At 47.8% G+C, this 23,636-nt stretch overlaps 1 protein-coding gene across 1 annotated transcript in view; it reads right to left on the bottom strand.

Moving 5' to 3' along the window:
* Positions 1-23,636, bottom strand: part of LOC144136294 (uncharacterized) — a 34,282-nt gene that overhangs the window by 8,406 nt on the left and 2,240 nt on the right. Inside the window, exons 2-5 of the mRNA XM_077668524.1 lie at positions 8,223-8,279; positions 5,392-5,691; positions 2,918-3,069; positions 691-846 (exon numbers count right to left, since the gene is read on the bottom strand). Of these exons, the coding sequence (XP_077524650.1) occupies positions 691-846; positions 2,918-3,069; positions 5,392-5,691; positions 8,223-8,248 (634 nt within the window). The 5' untranslated portion in view covers positions 8,249-8,279. The remainder of the gene's footprint in view (positions 1-690; positions 847-2,917; positions 3,070-5,391; positions 5,692-8,222; positions 8,280-23,636) is intronic.

Genomic DNA, 23,636 nt, shown 5'->3' with positions numbered 1-23,636 from the left:
AGAGCTTGTGGCGTCATCACAACTTGCCCATCAGGGCAGGTGGCAACGGCACAATTGGATTGTCAGCAACCTGACTAGCATGGCAGGTGAAAGTCAAATTCATGGTTGGTAAGAGAGGTAACGTGACCTGGTGACATCATCACAACCTGCCCACCGAAGAAAGAAAAAAGGCAGACGGAGAAAGAAGAGGGAAGAGATGAGAAGAAAGAAAAAAAGTGTGGATAACCCGGTTAGTTCTTGGCCTCGGCTAGCGAAGAATGCAATGCTCATCTTCTTCCGCTTGCAGAAGAAGCCTACCTTGTTCTTCACAATAACAAAATTAGGAAAGTCGCAATTTCTTGGAGTTGAGGGAATTGCCAGGCAGAAAAAATCATCTCAGCTCGCAGGTTAAAAATGCAATAGTGAACATTGCACCCTACTTAGTTCTATCCTGTCACTGAATCAAGCTGAATTCGATGCGAAGCATAAATGATTTCTTCTAAGCAGCAGGTGCGCAGGACGCATTGTAGCCTCGCCACAAAAACCTTGCTGGTGTGGACACCACCGTTTAAAAGGCAGCAAAATATCCACAAATGCATAACCAAGGCAGCATCCGAAGGTAACCACTGAGCACTGCGTCCTCTTGTGCCAGCGAAGGTGCATATCAAGCACAGCGGTCCTGAGTGTGCCGAGTTGCGAGGACGGGCTCACCGATCCCCGAGCCCGGCTGCACGCGGGCGCAGAAGGCGCACGCTGGGCCACAGGTTCCAAACACGCAGGCCAGGTAGCGCTGCGAAGCGTCCAGCACACGCCAAGGGTCCTCCTCCACTGCTGCTCCGCCGGCACCGCTGCTGCTGCTGTGCACACCTGGTGCGCGCGCGTAACGAACAGAACTGTCTTCCGAGCCCACCGATGATAACGGTGCGCATGGCTTTAAGAACGCCAGAAACTGAAGATTTCTCCTGTCTTTATTTAATACTGTATTTCATGATCGTTTTTCTTCAAGAAAGCCGCCATGGTGGCTCAGTGGTAATGGCGCTCGGCTGCTGACCCCAAAGACGCAGGTTTGATCCCGGCCGCGGCGGTCGAATTTCGATGGAGGCGAAATTCTAGAGGCCCGTGTACTACTGTGCGATGTCAGTGCACGTTAACGAAGCCCAGGTAGTCGAAATTCCGGAGCCCTTCACTACGGCGCCCCTCGTGGGCTTGAGTCGCTTCGGGACCTTAAACCCCCATAAATCATAAACCGTTTTGTCCAAGAGTTCAGGTTTCGTTTTCACGAGATGTGACGCGGAAAAACTAAACAGGAACTGCGCAAGCCACGTGTGCTCGCAGCAGACCACGGAGCAGCGAAAGCGTCGCTGTTCTATGAGCGCACGTCAATTGCACTGCCCCCTTGAACGGCAGGAGCAATAAGGACGTTAGAACTAATGCCGGATGCGCGTATGCAGACTGCAGCGCTCGTGGCAACGCGTTTCGATACTCGTCCCTGACGCCCATGCAATTACTCCGAGTTGAAAGTTGATTACACCCGCGAAATCAGTGTAGTTCGCGACGGTTAATTTTTGTAGACCTCGCCGTATCTCCTATCGATGTCAGGAAGCACTTGTAGCGTTACAGCTTCGATCCACCTTGTATTCTAGTGCTCTAATTGCGGAGCTTCGACATGCACATGCGTGTTCATACATATTCTGCCGTGGGCATTGTTCCCTTCTTGTTGCTTTGTTCGAAGCTTACAACTCGATCACAAGAATCGTTACTGTGGTTCACAGACTTTTGTTCATTAATAAAGATGTTTCTAAATTGCATATTCGCTAATCTTATTAACTAGTGCTTACATTGCGAGAACCGTCGTCTATGATATGCAAATATCGTTTCCTCTGCAGCGAGAATTGTCAAAAATGAATTGAATCTGGCAGCTACCGAAAACATTAGCACACCACTGGTTTCAAGTTGCTAAAGACTAACTCCAAACAAAAATGCTTTCCAATCATTTGGGGCATTGACCAGTGGAACTGTAAACCGTCAGTGGCAGCTTGCCAGTGGCGCATGGCTTAACTGCACCAGGAGTTGTACGAGGACTCTCAGCAATCTATGAATGTAAAGTATATATTGACTCATTAGGGGCATAAACCCATTAACACTATCACGTCATATCCTCAAGGTCGAGCCGAAATGTCCGTTCCAGCTTTTGTACATAATAACCTCCGCACAATCCACATACCTCTATCATGAGATCCCTTTATGTTGGTCAGGTGAAATGGTATTTAAATGACCGTCTGCGCGAGCATGGCAACAATGGACGTCAAATGCGTAAAACCCCTGTGATTCATTGTCGCGACGGTGACTTCGAAGGCGGCAACCACGGTGCTCCAGATTTCGGGAGATCTATGGTTATTGACAGCCGCCCTGCGCAGATCGCACGAGAGATACCAGAGGCTTTGAAGAAAGGACAGACATCGAAAATGAAGTGCGCCGTCTGCTTGTTCTTGAATTTCAAAAGAGCAAAAAAAGACGGCTCGCTACCTATGCCCTAACCATGTGACAGTGTGATCTTAATTTTTTTTGGTTCTGTCTTGTACGCCCTTTTTAGCTTTATTTTTCTCGTAGACGTTCTCATGAATTTCGACTTCGACCGATATTTTGAACAATCTTTTGTTGGATGAAGCGCTTTTCTGTCGTCTTCACTCGGCCACGTCTTTCTGCGCGCTTTATGTCAAACATGGTTTGCCACCTAGGCCAGACCCATACCTTGCCAAACTATGAAAGTGTATAGTACGAAGAACAAACAATGACTATTTAAAGCGAAAATCAAACAAAACGCGCTTGGAGAGAGTCCGCACATTGAATCAATGATGCCCAGACATCTAAGACTTCCTGCTACAGAGGAAGCTGGTGCAATGGGGCCCTGTCCGCCGTGGGCGCTGTGCACTGTTACCGAAGCAGTGCAGTCCCGGCGGCCGGCGCACCCGTCCGCAGGGCGTGGTGCGCCATCGGCAGCGCACCAGGCCGGGTTCGGCTGCCGTGCAGCGCAGGCCACCGCCACTTCCTGGATGCGACGACACCACCCGCGGGTTGGGCACTCCGCTGCTGCGGCGCAGAAAGGCACATAGCAGACAATTATCTTCAACGCCATCATTGCCCCTCGTTGCCGTCACGCCTACATGTAACAACGAAACTTCTCCCAGTCGCCCAACCGCCCCTCGTAAAATTTCTTTAGAGAGTCTATAGACTGTCCACAGACTTCTGTCTATAAAGTCTATAAATTCTATAGACAAACCGTAGGGAACAGTCTATTGGCAATAAAAATCCTACAGACAGTCTATAAACAATCTATAGATTTGTGGCCATACACTTTTAGTAGACTATCTGTAGACAGTCAATAGACTATGAATGGACAAACACAAAAATTTATAGGAAGGCAATTGAGTCTATGAGAAGTCTATAGACTGTCTGTAGACCATTCTATAAGGGCGAGCAGTGAGTCATACCTTCCGACCGTCGGTGGGCGTTCTAGGCAACATTTAAATGAGTCGTCGTCTTGCGCGGAGCCGTGGTAAAATTGTGCGAGTTCGATGTCGCCGAAAAGATGTGTCAGCGATACCCAGTAGAGTAGCGTGAGCGCGTCCTTTCGCGTCCATTAGCAATACCAAACTTTCCGTGCACCCGAAGCGGATTTCTGGCATTAGCGTGCGGCGTGGGCGGCGCTGCGAACGTTGGGAGAGTCTGCCGATCTTTCAGAGAACAAACAAAGGCCTTTACAGTGCCTTCAAGTAGCGCTTAGTCTATCGCCTGCTTTTGGGACAGTGCACTGAGTCTGCGCTAGGTAAGCAAATGTGCATTCTCGGCCGCTGCTCTGCTACTGTTGATTGGTTACTTGTGGCTCTTGTTCCGTTGGTCGAGCAATGCGGTATTGACTTTTTTTTTTGTTGTCTCCAATACTTGGGGCCGACCTGCACGGCGCACCAACCATATGTGAGTAAATACGGCATAGTGAACTTCTGCCTGCGCGTAATATTCAGTGTTAACGCAAATATTCGAACATAACGCGAGGGGTGACTTCTCATGTCTAATTTTGATAAAAACGAAAACTTGCGTTACGTTCGAGTAAATGCGGATTACGTAAATGTAGCCCAGTCATGATTTATAGATTGTATTGCTATTATTCGTTCAGTGCGTGGCTGTTTTATTATCATACGCTTCCACAGTAGGCTTTGATAAGCCTTAAAACATTGATTATGCGCTTATAACGGCGTTGTTAGAGCAAAAAAAAGTGACCAAGCTGTATGTGTATGGACGCACGGTGCTTCGCAGCCGGCGTTGCCGTGATCGCGGCAATAGAAAGTTATAGCATACCGCGATCCGCTACCGTGATCCGCTACCGCGGGGCACCGCTGGGTACACGCTGATTGGTCCTGACGCGGCTGGTGCGCACGCAGCTCACGGGCACGTGGCGCCATCTGGCGCACCCCAGGGCGATCTGCGCATGCGCAGTGGCGCCTCGCGGAAGCGGATCACAGTAGCGGATCGCGAATCGCGGTAGCGGATCGCGTATCGCGGTATGCTATAACTCTCTACTGTTCCGAAACCTGATCCGTCCCGCCACCGTGTCGGCGTGGTTTTCTCTAAATTTCTTTAAGGTGAGGGGAACCGTTCTCCTGACATTCCAAAAACTTTTTATCATTAGGGAAGCCGCAAGGGCTCTACTATACGAGTCGGGAGCAAACAGTGCAGCCTGCTCAGTTTTGGAAAAGAGGGCACGCGTAAGGAAGACTCCTTAGAAAAATCATTGGTTTCATGGTTGAAGCACCCACTTTTCGATAAAGAGAGCTCTCAAGAAACCGATGCACACCATAAACATTTTTTTGGCTAGGCACCTCAGAAACAATCAGTGGATTTCTCTTTCCTGCTTTATCTCCTTTTTTCAAGTCCTTTATCTCGTAGTTTTCCATTGAATTTATAGTGCGTGCTTTCTGTAGCTACAGCGGGCGCAGCCATTAATTCACAGTAGGTACAAGCTACCGTAAACTGCACCGCCGTATAAATTCTTCCTTGGTGAACCGATTTGTCATTTCTTGAAACCTACTGGCAAGTAATTAGTTACCTCTGGAAAAATGCACGAGCTGTATGTCCTAAGGAACGCATACCTTAGAAAAGGCTGAAATAATTGGTAGGGCGAAAGATCCGCATGCGCTGGCATCAGATAAAAATAAAAGAAATAATGCGTGTCGATTTTGTTTTTGCATACAACGATAAAGTAAGGGAGCACTTGTCGGCATCCTCTTTTATGCACTCAAAGCTCACCTTCTGAAATTAGGTCTCTCATCCATAGCTGCTAACGAGCGCTCGCATGCGCTTCTTTTCCCGTGGGCATGCCCCCCTTTTCCGCTCAGCTCTCTGGGAAGGGCGTACCTGGACAGCTTGACGAAGCAGATGCAGTGAGTCGCCGTAGTAGGCGACGCCGCTCGCGACAGGGGAAGCAGCTGCAGGAGGCCCAGCCAGACAGCGGCAGCACGCACCTGCAGCAGCCAGCCCGAAGGCGAGCGAGGGCCGGTCCTCATGGCTGGTGTGCACCGCCCTGTGAGATCCTCTCGCTTGCGTCCTTGCGGGCCCTGGAAGAGCGCTGCGCTCTCCTTCATCTTCATCTTCGTCTTCGCCTTTCTGCCGTGTCCTCGTGAGCGCGCGCCACCTTCATGAGGAAATGCACCAAGGCTACGAAGGAACGTTATGATTGAATAGAAACGTGGAATAAAAGTTTCTCTTTCTGTACCATTATAATCATGTTTTTTTATCGTTGATCTTCACGCGTTAGTTGGATATACCGGGTGTTTAAGCGAACAATTTTAAAAATTCCTATAGACATTGTGCGTCCGAGAAAGAAAGCCTTTTCAGAAAACATCTCTTCTTATCAGCGGTGGTGGTGAGCACTTTATTGAAAAAACAAACGTGTTCATTACTTTAAAGCTTTCGAAAGCGCTGCTACGGGGGACGTGTTCATTACCTAGCCAAGTAGCTACCATTTATAAAATTTTCGTTTAATTAGCAAAGAATGGTCATTAAGGTCAACAATGAGTTCAGAGCCACAAAAAAAAACTATGCCAAATCAGTTTTTGGAACAGAGGAAAAGTTATTCCTAAAAGCCCTCCATCGTGAGGAAATTGGTGGTTTTTTTTTTTATTCAAGTTACTCACAGGCTCCTTTACATTGGAGCATTGTGTGAGTGGGGCAGTACATAGAAGTTAGAGAACAGCGAAAAAAAAAACACAAAATAAGGACAGAAGATAAGGACAGAAGAAAAACTTTATACAATAGTTAGCAAGAGGCACTCAAAAAAGAAATATAGTGCATGAGACGCGCAGAAAGTTTAGAACAAACGCAGCGTCCGCTGGTGACCTGTTGCAATGGCTACAACGCCCTGTTCGAACTGCCAGAGTTGTTGTGGTTGCTCACCTCGAACGTGGAATTGCCCTATCTTTTGTTCCGTCGCTCTGCGCAAGACAAAGGGCAGCCACCGCTAACTGCTTGACGGTCGTTTTTTTTTTTTTTGTGCAGCGAAGCAAAAGAAATTGTATACCGCGGTATAGTAGCTCGGGCAGTTCAAAATGGGCGCCGTATGCGCAGTGCAGCAGCACATCACCAGTGGACGTTGCGTTTTCACTCAATTTCATCCGTGCCCAATTCGCTGTTTCAGTTTTGTGTGAAAAAAAAAGATCGATTTCTTCGCACTGAAAGGCTCCAGGGAACGATATGTTTTTTTCGTTCGCGTAGTCTTCTTCGCGGCTGCAATCTGGCTGTAGGCCCCAACGACCAGAATGCGCTCATTAAAAGATAATTAATAAATTTTTCTCCATTAGCATGTGAGTAAGCTTGATTTTTACAATTACTGACGTCAGGCATGGCTGACAGTTTATTTCTGAGCACAATTTCTCAATTATTCGACTAGTACATTTTTAGGAATGTTTTGAATATGTTCGCTGCCACACCCGGTATATCCTTGACGATGTCGACACAAGTGTCTCAAAAAATTATGGAGGTCAGTGTTCGAGAGGTTTGTGCACTGTTTAGCTCAGAGCGCCTTTAAACGCGAAGAAGGAGAAGAGGCCAAAAAAAGTGCCATATTTACTGAGGTAAAGAAGAAGAAGAAGAAGAAGAAGAAGAAGAAGAAGAAGAAGAAGAAGAAGAAGAAGAAGAAGAAGAAGAAGAAGAGCTCTGCAAGGCGAAGGCATTTTCGTATCACGGGTGTGGGACGTTGCTCTAATTTTGTCAACTTTACTTCCTCCTTCTATTAAAGGTGAGCACCGTGATCTGTGGAAGAACCTCTAACGACGAGTTTATCATTGCCAACATTGATCTAATTGTTAAAGTGATTGGTAATGGAACCTATTCGCTGAAAGGTTAAACAACACTCTTTTGGGTATCGATTCAACAAGAAAGTTGGGCTGGTTGGTGCTGGGGCACTGGCTGCGACATGTTAGCTAGCGCGAATAAAACAGCGGACAGAGACAGAGCCTGTGCTCCATCTGTTTCTCTCTCTCTTCCCGCTGTTCTATTCGCTCTAGCTGACATGCCGCAGCCAGTGTCTTTTGGGTATCTAAAGTTTGATGGGACACCGTAAGCATTCTAGCCAGGCGAACATTGCGTCGTTCACCTAGTCAAAAATAGACAAAATTCACGTTTCGGATACCGTACTGAAGCCTTGTTTACATTAAGACAGCTTCGGAAGGAGCCGATTATATGGCGTTAAGCATCCATCGTAATATGTTTTGTATATATGACGAAACGTGCCTTGAGTTCTGTTAAACGTGTCGCGCATTGTCTGGATGATTCAGAATGTTAGACGTAATCTTGTTAAAGCGTTCTTTTCTGTTGCCTCAGTCGCATCGTCATCCCAATCTATGTCACGGCCGGCGGTCTGCTCATTTTCCTGTAATAGCATTTATTGATGCGCAGCTGTTCCTGACGCCGTTTTGATGTTCATTCAAGTGTCGCTGAAAGTTACTGGCATCCCAAATATGGACGGAAGGGCAGTCGTTGGATCGAATTCTGTAAACCGCGGCAGGGAACTCTGACTGTGGCAGGGGGACTTTTACTTTTACTAGTTCGGCTCAGAGCATACTTGATGGTACGCACACTCCCTGCTTTCAGAAGGTACACGGATCATAACAGGCCAATGTTCCAGGTGTATTCGGCTTAATAGAACACTTTTGTGATTTGGAAATTCCTGGAAGATCTGTTGTACTCACTTGTTCTGTGGAACGTAGTTCTCCATTGGTATCAGTGAGCTCCAGGTTTTTTCTGCACTGAAAAGAAGTGCACTTTGGGGTGAAGCTTCATGTTGTGCTGCTTCACTCTCATGAAGCAGCAAAGCTGCCTTCGTAACCGAAGGTTGCTGAACATTTCAATCTTCCAATTCGAGAGGCACATAGTGGACGATTCACTGGTGGAAAACAGCTGTATAAGCATTTGGTACTTTATCGCAATGACCTGCTGCTGCCAAGACGACCCAGCACTGTTTCTGTCTATTGTCTTCTTGTAAGCCGCAGCAGAAATGGTGACAGGGACCATATGTCTGTGTAATGCCTTGATTGTGATGAGGTTAGACGCCACCAGAGATGGGCTGGCAATAACCTCCCTTAAGAGTAACCATTCAAAACGCGACTTGAAAGGGGAACTGTTTTCTCTGAATTCAGAAAGATTTGGACCTATTTCCTGTGTAGATATTGTGGGGGCTAATACTGTCTTTTATTTTATTCTTTGCATCCACGCAGGAAATTTGCAGGTCAGTTATACGTATGTTAATGAAAGAAAATGGCAAAATTTCACGACATTTCTCGGCTACACAGGTGTCACATGGGGATTGTTTATTATTTGCAAATATTGCCAGTCCTTGGGACGTTACAGTGGTGAAACGTAACACAAAAATTGTAACATGATCACTTGAAAAAATTTTACAAAAATACAGAATTCCTAATATTCTACAAAATCACACTTCATGTAGCGTTATTCATAACAGCAACGTTAGAATATTTACTTCAGGAGTGGTTAATTAATGACTTGATCACTTTAATACTCAAGAGAAGTTAAATTAAAAATTGCTCTCTAAGTATGTTTTCTTGGCACTGCGTTGCGAGCATTCAAAGCATGTTGCCTCATTTAAGTCGGCTTAGGTACCGTTTGGCGGATTGTCTGGTCTGGATTAAGCCCTGACGGGTGGGATGCGGTTTCACGAAAAAAATCCAAATATCGCAGTATTTATGTGCGTGGTGAGCGTAGTCAACTAACAGACACGCTTTTATAAACGCTACAGACCGTGGGAGACGGGCAAAAACAGCTAGCAAGAAATTAAATCCGGAAACCTGCCTGCGGCTGAGCACAGATTTCTGGACATCGCCACAACAGGTTTTTTTTTATGGTTCTCGCTGTGTTTTACCGGGCTCTTTCCATCACGGTTGTGCTGCACCGCGTGCATGAGAAAAAATAAAAAGCCAATCAAAGTATAAGAATTGTCAACCGCTTCGTATTCTTTTCACTATGATGAGAATGCAGGCTTCCTTAAAAGCCTAAAACGAAAGCCATTATGTTCAGGATGTAAAGCAGTTAACGCAAAATAGGTCATTATATGTTAGAACAGATGACATGTCACCTGCAGCGGGCTCAAGGCAGTGATCTGTGGAGCCTTATTTCAACCCGTTTTCACCCATGCCTGAACCGTATAGGCACGGCTTTTCAGATATGTGGGTTTCTTAAGTTTAAACGTCAGAGAGTGGTTCACTACAGGCTACAGGCAATGCAGAGCTAAAAATTGGCTAACGTTTACTAGAATGAGAGAGCGTTGCTCTTGCCCGTTTTTTTTTGCCCTCTTCACACCTCCCTTGGAGAGAATATTGAAAGTTTTTTTTAGAATGCCTCCTGTTTGAATTCATCTAATAAGTTTCTTTGTTCTTTTTTTTGCGTATCACACAACAGGACGCAATGAACGCACACCGTTGCTGTACTCACCACCGCCACCACCACGGCTACCACCAACATGAGCATAGACACGAGGAAGCACCCGAACAGCAAGTGCAAGCGGCATCACAGCTGCCTGTGCAACCCCGCAAGAGGGATACCGGTCCCGCAGCTCCTTCTGAGGCTGTGCAGACACCAGCTGCTGCTGCCGCGCTCAAAGCCGAACTTGTGCAGCAGGAAGCCGCAAAAGAGAACGGCGCGAAGAAGCCCCTGCCTAATGCTGGGGCTGCCGGCATACCCCAAGGGTCAAAGAAAGCTCCGCCTTTTTCGCTCAAAGATGAGCGACCGCAGGTGGATGCAGCTGGAGTTGGCAAAGGTGTCTCGCCAGTCACTGTCCCAGGTACTCGCGCTCCCGAGGCCCCATCTTTGAAGCCTGTATTGAAAACAGACAAAGCTTCTGCAGCTGATAATCAGAAGAAGCCGGAGTTAAAAGACGGCATCAGGGTTGGGCTACCGACTTCGAACAGACCACCGATACCCTCAGCGCCTGCAGGCGGTACAACGGCTGTGGAAGCTTCCTCTAAACGGGATGCAGCCAAGCCGCAAAGTGCAACCAAGTCAGCTGCAGCACCAACTGTAGAGCCTGGTCCTGCTAAGTCAACGGAGGGAAACTTGCCGACTGGGACCAAGGTGGCTTCTACCAAGGTCGACGCAGCACTTGCAACTCAAAAAAAGGAGATGAACGCGAAGGAAGTCAAGACTACTGTACGCGCTTCCCAGCCCAAATTATCTACTGCTGAACCACCTGTTACTCCTTCGAATAAGGATGGTGCAGGTGCCAGAGCTCGCATGTTGGCAGCTCCCAGCAAACGCGTCATTAATGGGGCGCTTCGTGCAACCAATAAGCCCGAGGTGCTTCCGAATTTGCTCGAGAAACGGGCGGCACCGAAAGAAGTGGGGTTGTCGCCGAAGCTTGGACCGCCTCTCATCGACAAGACCAAGGAAGCAGGTGAGGAACTTTGATCGAAGTTTTTTTTTGCAAATTTCGGTAAACAGTTCATGGCCTATAGGTTTTAAATTAAAATAGGTGCGACCTACTGCACTTTTTTCTTCTTACAATATTAGCCAATACCGCATAATATAACCAAAGCTATCCCATGTGCTCGCTGCTGACCATCTGGTAAATAATTTTTTTTTTCAGCCGAACTTGAGCCTTTCGGACTATAAACAGGATGTGAACTCTTTGTCAGAATTTACGGTATAAGACAAAAAGTACCGAGGGATATCAAGTAGAATGTATAATGTCGAGCTAAGGATTAATTTCCATCAACTGTGGTTCATGCTTCGAAATTTCTACGCAAGGGTTTTCGCATTTCGCCTTGCACTATACGGCCGCTGATGGAGAATAATTGCTCTGAGCTGCCGGACGCCTTAGCCACCGTGCCACGCGAAGGCTGTCCGTGAGAGAAATCTACGACACATAGAACAAAGAGAAGAACCGGTAAGCAACTCTACGGCTTTCAGGCTGTATTGTAATAATACTAATATGGACAGTTTGGCGCCCTGAAGCGACACATTATGAGGCACGCCGTAGTTGAGGGCTGCGGAGTAATTCCGGCCACCTCGGGTTCGTCGTGCGCTGACATCGCACATCACAAAGGCGTTATAGAGCGAGAGCATTTAAATCTGAGTTTATGTGAGGTCTCCCGGCACAAAGCTTCAGCGAGGCCAGTAAGCGGCGCTGAGCCGCATGACGTCACCATCGCCTGGTCTGACGTCACAGCGCGGAGGAGGGGCGGTTCAGCAAGTGGCAACTGTTGCGGAAGCGCAGCAGCTACCACTCCAGACTTCTGCAGACCTCTATACCGCTAAAGGCGACCCGCCTGCTATCAAGTGCAAACATAAAGGCCGCGCTCAGAAGCATGCGCAACAACGAGAACGTCGCATACGCCAGCAGGAGGAGGCAGAAGACGCAGCAGCAGCCGCCAATCAGCCAACCGCACGTAAACAAGCGAACAGGTAGCCGGTCATTTTGTAACTGCATTGCAGGTTGTCGTGCACCTTAGTCACAGCGTTGCTACAGAGCTAAAGGCCACCTATTTACATTCCTTTGATCAAGTGAAGACAGAAGTCTACTAGGGCAACAACGTCTTGCTCCTGTAGTTACAGGACTGCGGTGCCATGGAAAGTAGACGTGAAACGAAAGAAACCTTGGGTATTTATTGCTTGCACGGTAATTCAGCTATTACAGCGATGTAGAGAAACGAATCATCAGCGTGGCGTACAGAGCCTAGTGATGCCTTGCTTGCCCTAAACATGAACGACGACAAGGCAGATGGGAGCCGAAGTCACCCACTAACAATTATCTCAGTGTACTATTAAGTTGCGTGGGCATCTTATGGTGTTGCCCTAACGTTCTTGCTAGCGTCGCAGACGGCTTCGCATTGATCTTCTATGGCAGTGCAAACTACTCGATGTGATGGACAAATTTTAAAAGAAAGATTTTGCTACGCATAGGAAGAATTACCTTCAATACTTCATTAACAGTACCTGACAATATTCCACAACTGGCTCACAATTACAACTGATGTCCACGAATCGTGGACTTGAAATGGCCGGAGTTGTGCTCAGTGTCGCTATAAGCCTAGAGCTCTCGGCCATGTTTTTGACCTCTTTTTCTTAACTCTTTGCGAGTGCCCCGGCAAAGAGAGTTCTATCACAAAGCTTGGCTTGTTATCGAGGTTATGCACACAAGTGAACACTTTTTGGGATTCAAAATCGATTCCTGGAAGATCTGAATGCACAACATAAGATTTCATAGCGTACGGGTCATTCACACAGAGCGTATATACACCCAAATAAAATAAAATCAAGTCGAATCAGGCTTTATTTTGTCCCTCAAGAAGTTAGACGGGGTGAAGGGGAAAAGCCGCACAACTGCGGCTTGTCAAAGCCCGGCCCCCTCTATGTACAGTTCTACAGTAGTTCTAGCACAATGGAAGAAACAAAATTATACCGGATTGAAATTCACACTTCACTTCGCAGACCCAAATTAGCAATTTGCAGAACAAAACACTTGTTAATCACAATTACAATGCGACAGGCAGGTTTAGCTCACATGTGCTAAATAAGAACCTCGGCTGCACTAACAGCGTTTAGTGCATATATACTTTGATGTCTCTAAACTGTAAATTGAGAAATATTTTCTATTCTTTTATTTTTGGCAGCTTGATGTTAAAGCATAACGACTACAAGTTTCACGTGTTTGATTAGGAGCTAGTGGGCTTTATTGCGGCGATTTTTTGTCATTGCCTCGAAAATCCGAACGTCCCTTTGCAGACCTGAAGAAGGGCAGCACCGTGATACCGCAAGGACCGAAGCCTCGAGGTGCTGCTGACCACGCTAAATCACCGAAAGTGTGGGGAGAGCTTGGCGCTCAACCTCGTGAAGAGGTTCCTCCATTAGCCTCGAAAGGTCCTCCTCGCTCATTCGCGCCTGGCGGGAAGCTGCCGAGCACAGCGCCCCTTAAACAAGGCGGCCGACTCGCAGCACCACAAAGAGCTGGCAAGAGCGATGCTGAGGCAGCGGCCCCAGTGACTAGAGAAGCCCCACGGCGCAAAGGATTAAACGAAGAATTCGAAATTGGAAAGGAACCCAGAAAAATACCCTTCGCTGAAGAGGCCATCAAGGCTGAGCCGCCAAAAGCAGCTGTCAACAAAGCTCCGGCATTTGCTGTCTCGGGCAGACCTATAAACAAGGTTGTGAAAGATGCCGGGTCTAAAACTGCCAAAGCAACGGACACTGCAACGGGTCCACGTTTGGAAAGAAAGTCGCAAATTGAAAAGGTTGTTCGCAAGGATTACGACGCACAAGACTCAAGCGGTGATGGGTCGCCTACGCCGCCTGTTAAAAAGCTCTCCGTAGCCGACGCCGCTGGCAGCAAAAAGACTGCAGCCAAAAACAAGAAGCCAACTGCTCAGCTCTCTAAATTTTCGGCTGAAGCAAAGGACAAGCCGGTTGTGAGCAAAGCCCATGGCCAGGAAGTCAAGAGGAATAGGGACATCAAGCAAAAACCTTATAGTGAATCCTCAAGCGAATCAAGGGAAGCTTCAAAAGCGGCGATGATTGAGGAAGTGTCCGGGTTCACTAAATATAAATCTGGAGCGCGGGAGGGCCACACTGTTCCATCAGATAAGAAGCCTCATACAGCGCTCACAAAAAGTAGAGGCGCGCCGCCATTGCTACATGGAGCCAGGAAGGGGGCAGCAAGAAAGCCATCTGTTCAAGTGGAAAATGAGACTAAAACCGAAGAGTTCAGCGCTGTGGACGAGTCCCCCGAGGAAGTGCATGTCACAAAAGCGGCATCTCAGAAAGCAAGAAAGGTCCACAAGGAAAAGAAGCAGAAAGTAGAGAAGTTACAACCTCATGCCAAGACGAAAGCAGCCGCTGCGAAAAAGGAGAAACCAGTTTACACTCGGGATGAATCCCCAGGTTATAAACAAAGCGCACGCAATAAGAAGGCACCTAAACAAACTCACCCAGCAAAAGGCGTCGCTCCCGACCTCCCGTTGCTCGCCCGCCTTAGTCAGCTGTTTCCCATTGCTCATAAACTACCCCACAAAGGAGGGCGGGCCGAGCACTCGGCCACACCTTCGGATATCCACACTGCCCATGATTTCAGTAGGCGGTCGACCGTAACACAAATGGGAAGCATGTTCAGATCGACATCCGCGCAGGCAAGTACCGAGAAGCGTGCCAAGACGACGCTCGCTTCGGAGACGGGTACAGGGGCAGCCGGTACCAGCGTTGCAGGCACCACTGCTGCTCCCACTAGCAGGGCAGGTAGCGCCATTGATTCCACCGCGGCCACTACGGCAGCAGTCACCACAGCAGCCACCGGAGCAGCGACCACGCAAGGTACCTACCAGAAGAGCTCAGAGCGCAACCATCAAAGCAGCATATACTCTGATGGTTGTACTATCAGAGACTAGTTGGCTTTAGAGCCAGAGGTATATGTGGGACTTTGTCGGGCGTATTATATCGTAGTGAAATATTCCCGCATGCGACGGGCGGTGAGATATCTAGAGATAGAACAAGCGGTCCTCGCAATTCTTGCACGAATAATCCTGTTTGAGTACAGGCCATTATGAATAACAATTGCACCTGATGTATCTCAAATCAAGAATTCATTCAACGATAAAGAAGAAGGTGGTTTAGTCGTTAGACTTTTGGGTACATTGGATTGGCTATAAAAATTTTCAATTGATGTGTGCATGGAAAACAGCTTTTTAACACTCAAGGACTTGTCGTCGCCGCCGGAGTAAAAGACATTCATTCAGTTGAGCTTGGAGTGCATGGTTATGAAAGTTGCCAGGTGTGGTACTATAATGCAGATTGGGCTGCATGGTACAGAGGGAGAGCCAAAAGTCAACTCTCACGTGGACCACAATCACGTCCTGTCTATCCTAAGCACATCATTAATCGCGGAAAACCAGTGTTGCTTCTGCGCTGAACGATAACTGCCTTTCTGAGCAGTGCTGACGCTTGAGATAACGTAAAAGTTTTGAGATAATCAAAACTTCTACGGCGAGAACGATGTGTCCGTGACACACCGGGGAACCTTCTGCAAGACCTTCGGACAGCTATTGCATGCTTCGTGGCTCTTGTCTTTTTTTGAAATGGGAGCTTCGGCACCGCTTCCTTGGTGGGTGCACAGCGGCTGCCGGTTCCATGCCGCTCCAACGCAGGTGGCAGCGGCGACGGGAGTAGCAGCAGCAGTGGCAGCCCCTCGGACCCGCTGAAGATGATGCGCACCAGAAACCTTCCGCGGCCGCCCCCCGAAGACTCCTCCAGCAAGAGGCGCATGTTTGGTGCGCTGATGGCCGTGGCAGTGCTGGTCGGGGCCCTCACAGTTGCCTGTTTAGCCATCGCGATGATCGCCAGGCAGGCATTGGAAGACTGGGGCGAGGTTATCAGCGCATTCGAATCGTAAGCTTTGTGCAGAGCTGCTTGGGTCTGAGCTATTCGGTGCACATTTCGTTGAGATGTGCCAGCAGGAGAAAACGAGGAGTATAGGAGTCCGGTCCTGTCCTTTCAGTCCGTCTCTCTTGTGCTCGCCATTTCTTCTTCTGGGATCTAAAGTAAGCTTTCTGTATTCCTGGCACGCTGGGAAAGCCGTAGGAAGCGTGTCAAGAGCTCTGAAAAGTCGGTCCATGGGGAAATTGTTACGTATGATGCATTATTCCGAACTTTGCGCCAGCAACTGCAGACTAGGACGCTGTAAATGGTTGATAGCCTTGCTGCACGTTCCCTATAATTTAATTTCATAAAAACAACGGTTTCTATTGCACTCGACGTGTTCCTGACGCTCGCCCTGACTTGGTATAGTCGCATGTTGCTTCGGCATTCCCCTAAACTTTTTTACACATTGTGTCTAATATCGCGTGACTCTCCCCTGTGGTGCTGCTTACTTTTTTGATATTTCACTAAGCCGTGATATACCCGTGTAACCGTGATGTAAACTAATGATAACATGACTAATTTTACGAAAAATCAGTCACGAAAAATAATTCTTCTAACCGCTGCGACCACTTGAGTGTATTTTAATCCAGCAGCGCAAACAGAGGACAAGCAAAGAAAACATCGGCGTCTGTAGAGTCGTCAGCACGCCTGCCTGATAGAGCGCAGTTTCCGGGGCAAATTGCATGCCTATGCAGCTTCGTTCCAGCACAAGCATTTTCTTTAGAACCACTTACCTGCCTAAAATTTCCCTTCCTTTGTGCGACAGGGCGACTTTCAAGCGCTCTAGACATACGTGCTAACGACGGTGCGTTCATATCGTCACTGTGGTAGTGTCAATAGAACCTTCGGTAAAGGTAAGCCAGAATTTCGCTCCGGCGGAGCGCACTAAAGTTAGAACTAAGCTAGCACTGTTTTCTCCTGGATTAAGAGAACCGCGTTAGCACCTGAACCTGGTGGGCACAAGGAGATGACCAGGAGGGTGCGTTGTCAAAGCAGCAGACCTGATGCAGCCATGGCATGCCCGCGAGGTTGTAGCAAGATGGTGCCTGTTACACTGTAAATAATACCTTCGTGGTCAGAAGTGTGAATGACACAGCGTTCAGCTGCAGCGAAATGAATGTTCCTAGAATGCTCCGTGTAGCGGATCATTCAAAACACAAGGAACCATCCGCTAGCATACCAAGGTCATTAGGTCTTTAATAGTGTCGTAATGGCTCTGTTATGTGGCTGAAGCGAAAATCCTCTGGCCTTGAGACCTTTGACCAAGACTGTATACATCTTCCTGTCCCATGTGCTCGTTCACAATCGCAGACGCATGAGCACATAAACCACAACTACGCTTTTTTTTCGCTTATGACACCCAATACTGGCTACAGCAACAAAGAACCCAACAAAATCCCCCAAATTTCTTTCGTCATGAATTTACGAGGAACACGGAGGTCGGGCGTGGACAATAAACGAAAGCGTAATCGAAAAAAAATAAGATGGGGAGCGAAACGCTTTGCTAAATATGGGGGTGCACGAAAGAGGCCTTAAGCGTGAACAAATACTTTCGTTTTCTTTCATTTCAATTGGGCGTAAATATTCTGGCACGATTTTGCGAAAACGGGCATACAGCAGAGAAATATTTGCTGCTGTTTGCTGATATGCCATTTTCTAATTTTTTTCTCTACTTTTCTCGTGGCAAAAAAAAGCGGCCTCACAGTAGCGCTCCACAAGCACCCGTCGCTTGCAGACTGGGCAGCTTGACGGAGAATTTTTTTTTTTTTCAGGTACGATAACGTAACGTCGGCAGAAATTCACCGTTCCCGACGACAGTAGAAGCGCAGAGTTCAGCGTGTCTCAACGGCGTGGAGCATATGACCGAGTGGCGCTGGACTCCCGCCGTCGAAATAACTTTTATTCTGTTTTTCTAGGGACTTGTTTGTTGGTGCAATTAATTTTTCATACTGTCATTGTTGCAAATAGAACGTTATGATCGCGATTGTTTGTCACAGAGAAACGTGTCCTTTTCCCTTGAGTGGTCTTAACATAGAATAGCAAAGCAAGAGACCCTTGTGGATTTCGGATGTAACAGGACTGCTCAATTAGAGACTGACGGCGTGTTTATACGTTTGTAGCCGGCCGCTTGTATGTTAACCGTATTAGTATTTAGAATTACGAAAGCGTAATTACCGTCGCCGCCGTGGTTCAACAAATCTGGGCCATTTCTCGCGCCATTCGAAAACCGTGCGCCTGCGTAGAGCGCACAGCGAAGTCCTCAGGTCTCCTCGATTTGGCTGCACTTTCTGCACTAGTTCACAAAAGTGCAGTGTCAGTGTAGTGCCAGTTCTTGCGGCGCGAGTGTAGCCCGACACTAGTGGTGTCGGTGCAGCGGCCAAATCGAGTGCAAAAGTGCAGAAACTTTCGTCGGCTGCGGCCATGTACGTGTTGGTGTTTGTCGCGTGTTTTCACATATGCGCGAGATTGTCCTAGCTGCATTGAACGCTGTGCATTTACTACAAGTGGCACGTCTCGTGGAGCGGCTATGAAATTTGTTAATTCCAAAAGTGGTGGTGGTGGTGGTGGTGGTTCTTTCCGTTGCGTTGTGCGAAAGGGCGCAGGCCGGTCGACCGTCAGTGATCCAAAGGGTACTTTGAAGAGGCAACAATGAATTCGAGACGTTATTCAGACTACCGCTCGAGACGAGCTTTTACAGTCCATACGCGTGATTCGGGCTGCTTACGTTCTATCTAAAAGTGACTCGAATGCGGTTGTCCGCGAAGAGTTGCATGATCTATATTTGAACTCAATCGCGTTCACTTTCGGCGGACGGTGACGGCGACGTGACTGTCAGAGGCTAAGTGGCAGGCGAAGGTGTGGGCTGACGGCGACCTCAAGCCCAGTCGCTGTCGTAAGCAGAGGTACTGATGTCGCAGCGAGCCACAAACGTTGCGATCGCCCACGTATAATAAAACATCTCACAATCTGCCTCTTATGGAAGCGCTCCATCGTGCTGCTTTTATAATAATAATTGCGCACAAAAGAGAAATTGTGTAAGCAACGTGCGAGGCTGGACAGAAAGATGCGAACCCATACGCAGTACGTACTTACGTACGTGCGCCATGCCAGCCAGTCGCTCACGCGCGTACACAGACACGCGCACACACTTGCACACACGCGCGCATACACACACGTATACGCGCACTGTCATTTCAGCTGCTTGGTGAGGGCCCGGCGCAGATGCCGCGTCTTTCACGGGTAGGCGGCCGTCTCAAACATGGTCTCAACGCCGCTCACAAAACAAGCAAGGCCGCGGAGCCGTCTGCTACGGAGCGCGCCAAGCACCTTGCACTACTTGCACGAGAAGAGAACTCGCGGGGGCTAGTGCAGCAGTGCAGAAGAACTCGTGCAGCACGAGGCCAAATCAAGTGCCGAAGTGTAGGTGGCACTAGCTGCACTGTCAAATCGAGTGCGAGAGTGCCGCACTTCCTGAACTGGTGCAGGAAGTGCAGCCAAATCGAGGAGACCTCAGGTCTCTTTACTCTGTGGCGCACGTCCCACGTGACAATCTCTGCCCCGCCCGTGCTGCGGTGCTCGCCGCTGCGCGCAACACTGCTCCAGCGCGAGCGGGTTACAGGCGGTCACGTGGCACGTGCGTCACGGAATCGCGCGATTTGACGGACTTTGCTGCGCGATCAACACTCGTAAGGTTAGGTTACTCTGCGCATAAATACCCCCGAAAGGGACAGCCGTCGCCTCAGCTCAGTTGGTAGAGCACCGGAGGCGAAATCCGGTGGTCGTGGGTTCGGATCCCACCGGCGGCATGTGATTGGTTTTTGTTCTGCTTTATAATCAGTAATCTTTAAAATATTTTTTCATATTAATCTGCCATTGATGAACACCACAAGTCAAAAAGAAAACATGTTCTATGATCCTTGGTTTCGGAGACTTGGCTTGCGTCATGTCGACCAGTAGTCACTTAATTTCGTGACAGTATTCCCTCGATGGCAGCTTAAATGCTATCGCATGGATTCCACTGGCGGATAGATGACTTGACATTCGTATGCGGCGTACCGCGGGCGTTTCGCGCGAGGCCGAAGCCGTTGGTGCAAGCGTGCTTTTTCCGCTGCTAGCACTGTATGTTTATGTATCAGCAGCGCGAACACAAAACAGGAATAAGAAGGAGGAGATATACAAAGCGATCAGCTTCCAACTTTTATTTGAACAAAACTGGGCTCTGAGCACTGGGCAGTTCACTAAATGCGTGCAGTATGAAGCAAGCTTACACGCAGCTGGCGATAGCTGATCAGAGGCCTAGTTGATAAATAGGCTGACATGTTAAAACAGTTCTATAGAGACCGTGGTGGTATGTTACCGCTGGTTATCGTTACTGACCACGGCTCGTGCACCGACCAGTCATTCAACAGCGTTCTCATGTGCGGAGTGCTCTGCGTACTTTGATTCCGATGACTTAACGCATGCGATGCTTTACATAGCGGTAAGTCTGTTTAGTGCGAAGCAATACACGCGTTTTACGAAGCAAGGGGAGCAGTAATTTTTCAAGTACAACGCATGTGGAGCAACCTGCACGGCTGAGTTTCTGTTCACTGGCCATGCATTATGGGAGTTATTCAAAATCACTTTAATACGGTGTACTTTTGGGTATGAAAAACAAAAAGGCAGAGGAGCTCTGAAACAATCGCGTAGTTGAGAATACCTTTTCGGAGAAGCTCTATTTCTTGCCATATAGCTGAGCTTAAATGTGAAAACTCAGTTTTTCACTGTATGGACTGCCATTCGTGTTCGGGGAGATTGGGAGGGAGATCATGCACCTAAACGAATAGAGGTATTTCGGTGCCAATATAGTCAGGCGTCTCTTGACAAGAAGGAAGAGCTGGCGACTGCTACATAAGGGTGCTAAAAATGCGCTGAAATTCGCTGAGATTTAATCGCTACCGCGTTGCACCAGCTCGATCCCGTGCTCGAGAGCGTGCCCGGGCTCTCTGCGAACTTCAATCAACTTTCGTTCTCCAACTGAGGCCCCTGTATTTTCCCGCTGCCGGGAAAAAAATTCATATGTGATAGGTGGCATAGAGCGTGTGGACGATTCGACAAATGAGTCTTGTGAAGGGTTGTGAAATACTCGTACGTAGTACGTCTATGCACCGACGATTAAAATAGGCCTCCACAGTACGATGAAGACGACAAGTGTTGGGCGTATATCTGAGAGGATAGGATAAGAAAAACTTAATTAAAATGCAGGACACTGACGGTTTAACGCGTCGTGACGTTGGCCAAGCGTGGACCCGGGGTTATGCCCTACTCTGCACTACCCAGTTCAGCCCGTTTGCGGTGGGTCGTGAGGCTTGAAGCCCGGGCGTATATCTGATGACTGGATCCGATTGCTTTGTTCGCGATGTGTGCGTATGTAGCGGAATTTAAGGAGTGGGGGGGGGGGGTGGAAAGGGCCGGTATTAAATGATGATACTTTTGCTTAACGATGTTCATCCTTACCGCCCAGCACTCCTGGCAGGTGATGAAGTCCCTGGGCCAAGAAGAAAAAGAATAAAATTGAGCAGAACTTAAATTGAATCACGATATTAGTGCGGCCCGAACGCTCGATGTTTGCTCGAATGCGGGCTCACTAATGATCTGTGCGGTGTTAAACTTTATTCTTTAATTTTCCCGCACGGGCTAAATATTTACCCAACGTTTTAACACACTTTGAGCAGTCTACATTGACAGGCCTGCTTCATTTAAGATCAGTTCTAAACGTATTGAACAACGTCGTTGACGTACTTGAGATATTGCCCGTGGTTACTTTAAGTATACTAAAAAGAATTTTCTTGGTCAGTAAAAATTACAGCAACTATTCTTTTCGCAATTAATTTGGCATATATCTTTACACGCGCAAAACTAGGCAAAGTCTCTTTTGGGTCTCCTGCTTATAAGCGTTATTTAAATATTTTTACAGGGGCAAAAATGAGCAATTTTCATTGCTGCATTTAATTATTTTTTTTTAAATTATGCGTTAGTTACATTAGCATGCAGCGTACAAAAATGAAGGAGAGGTGGCCTCTTTCCTCGGCCAGGACGACTGTCTCTAGAGACGACGAGAAAATCAGTAAACCGGAAGCAGCCAGCTAGAAATCAATTTTTACATTTTGACTAAATCATTATTATTTAATCCGTCTCTTTATTATTATTTTTAAAATTTTAAAATCAAAACTCTCATCCCTTTTCTGTTCATGACAAAAAATTCACCGGTGTTGCGCTCCCACGTGCTTTTCCTTTTTGTTAACTGCGTTCAGGTGAATAGCCACCCGATTCTTGGCCGATCCCCCAGTGTGGGTATGTGCCATTTTTTGATAGGCTAACAACAACAACAATCCTTCACACTGTCTTCATGCCTTCGGCTGGTTTCTTGAAGTCTTCTCGGTCCCAACTTAAATCGTACCCTATAACATCATTCTAAGGCTCATTGTTATTACCAACATTAAAAAAAAAGATCTCTGCGGCCCCAAAAAATAGTACATCGAGGTCGCTTGCAAGAGGGTCCAGCTATCCGGGAGTTCTGCATGTTCGCTAAGAAAATTGCGCGCAGCGCACTTCGTAACAAGCTAATAATTACTTCAAAACTTCAAGTTCATTTCTTAGACTGTATGACTGGCAGCCTAACCGCCCTAACAGGAAAGTACATTGTTAGCTTTGAAATAGCGCCCGATATCTATCAGTCGCCGAGGACCCATACTCAATGGTCATGGCAAGGAGGTTTACTGAGATTCGGTTAGGAACACTGCTGCCTCTTTAATACGAAAATAAAGAATGGGCTCACTACCTAGTCTTGTACCGAGTCATTGAATCAAGGAATGCTTATTATAACATCAGGCTCGGCCTGTCATTCTCGTGAAAGCTGAACAGCTGGTGGCCCTGTGCTCTATAAAACGTGAAGCGAATGATAAAAAAAAATGATGGAAAGTGTCATTCAAGCGAGACTAAAATATAAGAATGTCAAAACGGCGCATTGCAACAGCTGCTCAGAACGACACGCGCGGCAAGGCGAGCTATCGCCCCACTTGTAGGCTTGCGCACGTCATTCGCTATTCATGCAGGATGCGGCCACGGGAGAGAAAAACTAGCAAAGCATGAGCGAAGAAAAACCCATCTGCGAGCATAAATTACGCTTGCGCAGCGCGGTCTGACTAGATCCGTGCAGTGTTATGGGGGCTTGATCTCGCATCATTCCGTGACTGGCGGGCTTTCATTACGAGCCGGTCAGTCACGGCAGCCAAAGACAGGATGGCGAGCATGGCCCCAAGCCACGAAAAGTTTACGCGAGTGAGAAGCTTTGTGATTTAGCTGCTAATTGGTCGATTATAGCTCAACATGACACAAAGTGCGGCGTTTCAGGGCGCAAGCCACAAGATTAATCTGCTTCCTGTGACGCCAGCCGCAACGCACATGCCGTCGCCTTCCGTCCGAAGGCTCCGTGTGGAGCTTGGACAGGTGTCCAATCCACAGATCCCGCTCTCGGTTAAGCGACGTTCTGTTGCGGTCGACAGTGCGTGAAATGAAAGTCGCTGTTGGCATTGTTTTTTGGCGGATGACGACTGATTACTGTTGGTGCGTACTACAATGACCGTCGCCCTCGTAGTGATATCACCGATGGTGTGTATTTCTGATGGGAAAAATAGGCATGACTCTAT

The sequence above is a fragment of the Amblyomma americanum genome, chromosome 6 (assembly GCF_052857255.1).
Source record: "Amblyomma americanum isolate KBUSLIRL-KWMA chromosome 6, ASM5285725v1, whole genome shotgun sequence".
NCBI classification, from domain to species: domain Eukaryota; kingdom Metazoa; phylum Arthropoda; class Arachnida; order Ixodida; family Ixodidae; genus Amblyomma; species Amblyomma americanum.
The sequence above is the reverse complement of the archived record's forward strand: the minus strand, read 5'-3'. Positions and strand labels throughout refer to the sequence as shown.